At 37.7% G+C, this 9,176-nt stretch overlaps 2 protein-coding genes across 2 annotated transcripts in view; both read right to left on the minus strand.

The window, feature by feature from the left end:
* Nucleotides 1–2,538, minus strand: part of LOC103156052 (protein NLRC3-like) — a 16,091-nt gene extending 13,553 nt beyond the window's left edge. The window contains exons 1-2 of the mRNA XM_016663976.1: nucleotides 1,867–2,538; nucleotides 547–1,296 (exon numbers count right to left, since the gene is read on the minus strand). Coding sequence (XP_016519462.1) covers nucleotides 547–1,296; nucleotides 1,867–2,401 — 1,285 coding nt within the window. The 5' untranslated portion in view covers nucleotides 2,402–2,538. The remainder of the gene's footprint in view (nucleotides 1–546; nucleotides 1,297–1,866) is intronic.
* LOC103156053 (protein NLRC3-like) lies at nucleotides 2,442–8,031 on the minus strand. The gene is made up of 6 exons (XM_016663977.1): nucleotides 7,718–8,031; nucleotides 6,402–6,506; nucleotides 5,240–5,341; nucleotides 4,292–4,371; nucleotides 2,698–3,336; nucleotides 2,442–2,488 (listed from the first exon to the last, which is right to left on the minus strand). The coding sequence occupies exons 1-6, from the start codon at nucleotides 7,726–7,728 to the stop codon at nucleotides 2,442–2,444; spliced, it is 984 nt and encodes a 327-aa protein (XP_016519463.1). The 5' UTR covers nucleotides 7,729–8,031.
* Between the last annotated feature and the right edge of the window lie 1,145 nt (nucleotides 8,032–9,176).

The following is a 9,176-nucleotide window of genomic DNA, read 5'->3' on the forward strand; positions in this document are numbered from 1 at the left end:
TGATATTAGCGATTAGGTTATGTATTCAGCAAGTACTTTTACTTTTAATACTTAAGTATTTTTAAAAGCCAGTACTTTTTTACTTTTACTTAAGTAAAATACTAATGTGGTACTTTGACTTTTACTTGAGTACATTTTTGACTGTGTATTTGTACTTTTACTTAAGTACATTTTTTGAGTACTTTCTCCACCACTGCCTGTGCCTCTCGCCTGGAACGTTAGCTGGAGATAGGCACCAGCACCCCCCCTGACCCCACTAAGGAACAAGGGTGTTAAGAAAATGGATGGATTGATAGACGCATAATATGTTGCATGAGGGTTTGAAATACCTATTGTAATTCTAGGCTTGATATTGTTACCAGTTTTGATTCAGTCTTTGTCTACACTTACTTATTAAGCCACACTGTCTTTTTTTTCCACAATTACCACATCATTCAATCACTGGATCATTTCCCTGCCTAAGAACAGTAGAACCGACTACCTCATGACTTGCTAAAAACTGCTTTTTATCAGTGACAGATCTTAGTAAAAACAAAACTATCTCACCTCGAATTTCAGTCTTTCTGTCGACGTACTCATCAGGGAGCTGCTCAGCAGCCGAGGGTCTGGAAGTTATCCAGACTCGGGCTGTGGGAAGCAGGTTTCCTTTAATGAGGCTTGTTATTAGCACATCCACTGAGGCCTGCTCTCTAACATCAGTCACTGTCTCATTGTTGTCAAAGTGGAGAAGATGTTGACAGGCATTCAGTCCATCCAAGACAAATACAAATTCAAACCGTGTGTAGTTGGAGACGACAAATTCTTTTATCTCCACAAATAAATAACTGAGAAGCTCCAGAAAACTGATCCTTTTCCCTTTAATGAGGTCAATCTTTGATAAGTCAAGTGGAAATATAACTTCCAAATTGTCTTCAGCTTTTCCCTGTAAAGGTCTTACTTGATCTTTATCCCAGGTGAAGATGGAGTGCTGAGTTTCATTTTTTGCCCAAGTTGTAACAAGTTTCTGCACATGGAAGGATTTTCCAATGTCAGGTTCTCCTACGGTCAACACGGTTCTGATTTTCTGTTCTCCGTTTTTGAAGACGTCAGAGGGAGCACTTAGTTTTATCAGTGATTTAGATGCTGTGTTTTCACTGGTTGCGTCATCATTCATATCATCAACAGGGACGTTTCTCATGATGTGTTCTGTGGTTTTCTGATTTGGATGATTGACTTCATCTTCGCCTCCATCAGGGTATTCCTGGATGAATCTTCTCTTCAGACTTGAAACAAGGTTCTTTCGCCGCATGAGGCTTTCTAAATTGGAAAAACAAAGATTAGCTTGTTAGTAGTAACAATGTAAAAATGGAACAATTATGTAGTTGTAATAAATTGTATCAAAGATAGTATTTATTGATTTAGTTTGTTATCTTGTTTTTTATGGGGAGTTTTTAGTAAACATGTATGATAACGCAACTTTCTAGAAACGGTTTTGATATTAAATCTATAAAATTTTTAACTTAATGGCTGACTGTTGTACCAGTTCCCTTTACATAAACATTTGAATTAAATTAGACTGAATTATTTTTAACTATTCTATTATACTAACGAGTGGGCAACTAACAAAACTCATAGCAAGTGAGCAATGTTTAGCAAAAGAACAAGTGTTTCTTTTTTTCTTTTTCTAAGTTATTTCAACCTGAGTTTGGTTGCATTTGGAGTACACTATATTAAAAGGCAGAGGGTCTGATGTGGTATTGGATGAAAGAACTATTTATTACTGAACGTAAGGGACGACATGCCTTCATGTAACCAGGAACTGATGCAGAAATAGTTTCCAACAGAAAGTAGATGAGGTGCTTCATTTGTTTTTTATTGCTCTCTTACCTCGACATTCTGTAACTTGTTCAATATATCCACCAGGAATCTTGTGAACTCCTGAGGGCTGAGAGATGATCCAGAGAAGAGCTTTGGGAAGCAGGTTTCCCTTGATGAGGTTCGTTAGGATCACATCCATCGATGCTGCCGTCTTTATATCTGTAAGCTCAATGTTGTTGTCGAAGTCTAGAGGAAGGTCATAGTTTTCCAGCCCATCAAGGACAAAAGCCACTTTTTTCTTTTCATAGATACTGACTCCTGGCTTCGCCTCATCATGGAAAAACCCTTTGAGCAAACTGTCCAAGCTCTGAGCTTCTTTTTGTGTTTTCAGCTCACTGAACTGAAGCGGGACTATGATGTCAACGTCCTTGTTGGACTTTCCTTTTGCCCAGTCAAACATGAACAACTTTGCTTGAAAGGTTTTGCCGATGCCAGCGATGCCCTTCGTCAGAACTGTTCGCACAGTCTTTTTCTTTAGGTCAGTAAACATATCGTTGTAGGTTTTCACCAGTTTCTCTTCATGTTGGTTGTTTGTGTCGATCATGTAGAGTTCTGAATCCGTCTCCGCTTCAATCAGTTCACCCTCATATGCAGCCAAGATCCCATTTTTCCCGATCGCCGTGAGTCTGTGCTGGACATCAATCTCTAAAAAAGGAGGTAAATTAGAAATGATAAAGAATACCTTGAGTTTTCATATAAATTTCTACAATTATTATGTGATTACAATACAGATGTCATTATTCTAATGTTTCTACTAAATATTGTTTTCTAATTCTTGAACTATTTTTACTTCAACATTCCTTGATATGTTTATTTTACATGAGTGAACAAGTTTCGTACCTTTACAAACTAGAACCTTGTTGATGTATTTAGCAGGAATCTTTTTAACTCCCGAAGGCTGAGAGATGATCCAGAGCACAGCGTTAGGAAGCAGGTTTCCCTTGATGAGGTTGGTCAGCAGTACGTCCACCGCTGCTCGTTCAGTGATTTTAGTCAGCTTTTTATTCTTCTTAAAGTTAAGAGGAAGTTGACAGTTTTCCAAACCATCGAGTATGAATGCCACCTTACATTCCTCGTAGGTGGAAACTTGAGGCTGTTTCGTTTCACTGAGAAAACTATCGAGCAGATCTGCGATGCTTTGCGCTTCAGCTCTTAACCCTGCATTCAGCTCAGCAAAACGAAGCGGAACCATTAAGTCGATGTGTGTGTTGGATTTCTGCTTTGCCCAGTCGACCATCAACTTTCTTGTATGATATGTTTTTCCGATACCAGCAACTCCCTGTGTTAGCACCGTCCTGTCGTTCCTTTTTGGCGTAATGAATAGATCGCTGTAGGTCTCTACCATCTTATCCATGTATTTCCTGTTTTTGGTTATCTCAAAGAGTTCTGAATCAAATTCCACATCAGTGAGCTCACTTAAAGTGACAGAAAGGATGCAGTTCCTCCAGGTCTCACAGAGTTGTTGCTTAGGACCGGTATCTGAAATGCAAAGGCACAAAACAAATAATAAAGAGCAATCAAACAAAGGTAAAGTATGCATGTATTGGGAAATAATAATGATCTTGTTTGAACATCTACTGGAATTAATACATTCCCAAGAATACTAATTAATAAAACAAATTGATTGGAGATTGAAAACGACCAAGTCATGCCACCATCTGATTATCGGGAATCAGGTATTGAATCAATATGCCAGGACATAGCAAGGTATTCAAATTACCACCAACTAAAACAAAAGAATAAATAGATAAAAAAAATATTGTTTTCATAGTTCTAATGCAGCAGGTGGACTCTGGACTGAGCAGCCCAGTTCAGCAACAAACAAAATGTTTAACAGACAAAAAAAGTTACATTATTATATACTAGGTGTTACACTGAGAGGTGTGGTGTGGAAGGAAAACTCAGCTGTAGCATAGACAAAGGTGGTTTATTAGGCCTTCTTCAGCACAGCATAGTTCACGGACGAGACAAAATGACATCTTTCCCAACAGTCTCTTAGCTTTCAATCTCTCTGCTTCAGTCTCTCAAGCTTTCAAGCTTTCTCCCTTTTTTTTTCCAAGGCTCAGCCAGCAGTCTCCTTATATACTGTTGTCCCCACCTTCTTAATTAACTGCCCAGCCAATCAAATTCCAGCAAACATAGCCCTTTCTATAAAAGAGGTGGGTTTGAGGCAGGTCTCCTCTTTGGTAGGTTCCAAGATGGCTGCCATAGGACACACCCAAAAAGGTAACAAATATTTCACAAACAAAAGGATCACATACGCACATTCTAGAACTTAAACGTTACAGAAAATCTTATTGCTTCTTAACAATAGGGTAAAATCTGTACATGGATACCAAGCCTCCAACGTGGAATTGGTCTGTGGGTTGCACAGTTTCAGTTTTGTGGTGCAACGTTCTGAAAGAGGCTAGACACACATGACTGCAAACCATACCTCTTTTGATGCTGAGCAGTTCATCCTCAGATGGCTTTGTTACAGACACTGATGTCACAGATTTGTGAGTTTGTGGAGGGCTAAAAAGACAACACAAGAAACAAAACATGAAAGGAATAATTGAAGAAATCTTGCTTGTTACAGAAAAGTTGCCTGGCCACAGCTAATTCAGCTCCATTCAAATTTCTCTTCACAGCACAGTCTTGGCTTTCTCCCATTCACTTGGATTTCTCTGGTAGGATTTCCACCAGGCCAATGAGCAAACAGAAGGAGAAGAAGAAGAATAACATTGTTTTAGAATTGTAGTTTAAGTAATGGCAGTGGACAAAGTGAACAAAGACGTTCAGTCTGTGTTGGCCACGCTTCAAAAACATTCACAGCTGCCTCGTTCAGCTCTGCAGTTCTTGCTTTACAGTGCAGGATGGATGTTTACAGAAGCAATTTCCTGTAAGCTTCTTAGGACAAACATGTGCAGAATATTCTCTATTCTGCGTTTTGAAAAGCTGAATACATATGTGCATTTTGTTTGAACAAAACTTTTGCTCAAACAAAATGTCTTACTTTAAGGCTTCACAATACTATATATTATAGTATAATATATTTTTAACGCATTATCAGTGTGTGCAACATTCATATCTTAAAGGACAGTTTGGAGTCCTATAATTGTTGGCTAATATACTACAAGTGTGCTTACATCCTCACTTACAGCTTTTATCCCATCTCATATCTCACAGTCTGGGGTTTTGAGTATAAACAATGATGTCACAGTTTTCCTTGCTGCTTCCCTCCTTAAGTAATGTGAGAGATCATTACTCTCAGAACCAATGCTGGCAGCAGGAGAAGCTGATCTGTGATAATTAGGCAGGCTGCAAATGCAACACAATCACACAATAATGACAATTGCGTTTTCCAGAAACAATAACGGTTTTCCATAACACTTTGGTTTACCTTGTTTCTTCTTTGAAGTTTATGTCATAAAAGCCAGAGTGGTCACTTCTCATTGAGATACTGGTTGGTGTAGGTGAAGCTGGTCTGTCATCCTCAGACATTCTGCAGATAATACATTGTCACTAATTATCTCTAAATGAGTTTCTGAGCACCAAAGAAAAGCAGAAAATACCAGAAATCACAGTTATGACTCTTCTACCGTAACGAAGCACCTGCACAGGACACAGGAGACTTTATTGCTGTTCTTAAACTTTTTTCCACATTTATTTTGACATATCTTGTACAATTTAAGAAAAAGAAAAAACATACTTGTGGAAAAATAAAATCTGTAAAAGAAAAATGGAATTGACAACAACCTTGTTTTTTTTCTTTGTTGTTTGTATTTTTACTTTTTTTCTTTCTTTTTTTGATGGAATTTAAATATTTTTTGAGGTTTTTCCACACACCAGTGAGTTTTGTCCCAAGACATTGAGCCACCTACTAGACTGCTAACAGTGTCTTTACAAATAATGTGAAGGCCATATTATTCCTTAAGTAATAATATACACCTGAAGAAAAGGAAAAATTCGAGCTCAAATTCGTGACTCTAGTGTAAAATGACGCTGGAGCTGATCTTGATGCATGCATGAAGCCAAATGAGGCTTTAGCATCATTTTAAAGATGCAGTATTATGCATTTTCAAGGCACATAGTGCCATTTTACAGCATAGCCAACTAACTATGCAGGTATCCTGCAACAGAAGCATTTTTTTTTTTGTTGTTGTTTTTTTGTTTTATTTCTGTTTTCCAAATGAAATGATTAATTTGTTAAGATGGGTGACATTATAGACTGGTGCAAATACATGAGTTTATTTTTCAGTATCACAGTGAGACCAGATAAAAAAAATTAACAGCAGGATTTCTTTAGAACATGGAAATAAACTCAAGTCAGAGTTCTTTGCCAGATTGAGGAGGTAAATATTGTGTCAACATGTGGCAAGTTTGAAGGCTGAATCTACGTTTCAAAGGCTGCCTTTACTGCATGTATCAGTCGAAAATTCACATTCATATCACCAGAATTATTGCAGCTGTTTCTGTTTGCATTTCTTTTTCCTCTCTTAACACTTCCTATCGAATTTCTTGATTTTCAGTTAAAGCAGTTCGGCTGGGACACTTTCATTTACCTGGTTCCTCCTCCTTTGAATTTTACATCAAGGTCCCTGGAGCACTCACTTCTCATTGAGATACTGGTTGGTGTAGGTGAAGCTGGTCTGTGATCCTCAGACGTTCTGCAAATAATATTAATAAATAAATAATATGGATGAATGAATAAGTCATAGGAGGTGTTTTCTTATACACAATAAGGTGCAACTCTTTGTGCATGCTTTTCACTGGACTTAAAAACGTCTGTGCATGCATATCGCCGTGTTTTGTGAATTTCAAATTTCGTAAAATTCAACAAACATCATTTCAACGTCAATTCTTCCCTAAAACTGGTGACGCTCCTGTAAGAATCCAGTTTAGCACTAACAGAGCCAGAGTGGAAGAGTCCAAATGCAACGAATGCCATGAAGATCCTTTGAAATCGTTTGTTTCAACAACCACCTTCATTTACCTCATTTCTCCCAAAGCTGTGTCCTCCTTCAAAGGAGGAAGTCATAGGTGAGCTCTCCTGACTGATGCATAACTAATGCTGCCTGAAATAGCAACTCAGTAGTCATGTGACCTCACCTTGTAGATGAGGTCACTTCCTTCTTTGTATTAATAGCCAAAGATATTTTCTGTTTGCATTCATTATAACTGATGATCGTCTTTGAATCTATACTAAATGTTTTTTATTACAACACTAAAAGAAGGTTTTATTGGTTAGTTGATTCAAACTCATTTTAATCTAATAAACCATTAATTGTAAGTTGATTGTTTGCAGTCTGTGTGGTCTATAAAATATATATTGCTGTCAGTCACAGTTGATCAGAATGTACCAATAAAATAATGTAGGAGATTAATCAGGTGATTTGTTTTTGAGGAATAGCTGGACTATGAAATAACTTTTTGTTAAAAAGATATGGAGAGAAAACAAAATTCACCAGGTCATTTTGAACCACGTATGCATCTACGGGTTAAAGATTAAACCATCTAAAGACATTCATTATAGGTTTTATTCATGCATATAAGTTAATACTCCCGATTTTATTCCTTAATCTGCAGAGATTTCCTTATTTGTGTCGGGTTAAGTGCATGCAAATGCCAGAAAACCAATTCAATTTGTCAGAACTATGAAGATCTGTTTCTAGATTGGACATTTTTCTCAACACATTCAACATTATTCTAGTTACAAATTCTAGTTTGTCTCATTGGTTATTGTTCAAGCTTCAGATATTTCTATTTTCACAGTCTCAGAATTTGAAAGTGTTTAAAATATTCTTTTCACTTTCATGTTTCAATGTAACATGAAAGACTCCAAACCAGTAAAAGCAAATATTTCATTTTTGTTTCTTACTTTGAATCCATGTCTGACGTTTCCTGATTTTATATCAGTCCAGCAGTGATACCGGTTCTGTCCTTAAAAAGCTGCTTTCTGTGGTTAAAGAGACAAATATAGGATTACACAATAATCCATTACACTCTTCCACATTCAAAGACATAAGATCATTTAAAGAGATCTCTAATATTGAAGATTAAACTCAAAGCTGCATAAAGCTGGGATTTATTGTCAATCAGTAAAACCATTCATATTTTATTTCTGTGTCCCTGGTAGTGAATACAAATTTTTGAGCAAAAACATCTTTTATTCCTTTAGCTCATGTCAATACTCAGTCACGGTGCGTTCTGCTGATTAGACTTTGTTAATTCTCAGTATTCAGCCACGACTTTTAACTCCTCCCAACTCTAACAGACTGACTACTGACCAGCTCTCCGTCTCACGGGTCCGAAAAGACTCTAATTCCCGGGTATTACCACAATTTAGAATTTAGAGAACTTTTATTTAAACTGGGCGCGAGAAGGATTCGTCTAAGCTCTGACTACCTTCATCCAGACGTTATGCCCCGCTTCAGTTCATGACTCAGACATCGGAGTAGCCCCGCCGATGTCCGAACTCATGAACCACATCTGTTAACGGTAGCTCCTTCCCTGTAATTAACGTGCACTTGGTAACCGGCTTAGATAATTTTAGCGACTAGGAATAAGTCCCAGGGACATTATTTATCTGAACTAAAGAACTTTTGAAGCCACCCTAAGTTACTAGGACCATAAGCATTGATTTTACAATGATCAGAGAAATTAAATCTAGATGACTCAATTAATTTAACTGTCCACAACATCAAATTAGACTTTAGTAATTTTATTAGCAAGCTTAAGCAAGGGAAAAGACATACAGCATCTCAATTGAAAAAATTAAGAAATTAAAACTTTTAAGAATCATCAGAAATTACTCCTACTTCTAACCCTACACTGTGTCTTAATCTAAATAGAGGCTTTGGGGGGAGGCAGTATTACTCAAACCCAGATGCAGAGACGATCTTGGCAGCAGATAACTTTAACGTCCATGGATGGAGTCCTGACTTTGTCTTGGCAGAATCCTTTTAGAATAAATCCAAAGTTGAACTGGTGAGAATCCTCAACAAACTCAGTTCTTTATCCAAACGATCTTTGTCTATTCCCCATGTCCACTGCAGCATCGTTGTAATCCTTTGGGTTGAGCGTAGGGCTGCGGTCGAATGAGAATCCCAGGTTGTGGGTAAACGGATCTTATTCCTTCCTTGTGCAGCAATCAGTCTCATCATCCCGGGGTATCAGCAAGCAACCCTCCCTTTAGTCTGCATCTCCATCTGCTCGTCTCGAATGCTGCGGAACGAAGAACCTCGAACCTTCTGCGTGGTGTCTTTTTATTCTTATCAGCAGCCACACACTTTCTTTCCTCATGGACGTTTTTACTTGACGTCAACTGTTCTTTGGTT

Source organism: Poecilia formosa, unplaced genomic scaffold, assembly GCF_000485575.1.
Source record: "Poecilia formosa unplaced genomic scaffold, Poecilia_formosa-5.1.2 Scaffold461, whole genome shotgun sequence".
NCBI classification, from domain to species: domain Eukaryota; kingdom Metazoa; phylum Chordata; class Actinopteri; order Cyprinodontiformes; family Poeciliidae; genus Poecilia; species Poecilia formosa.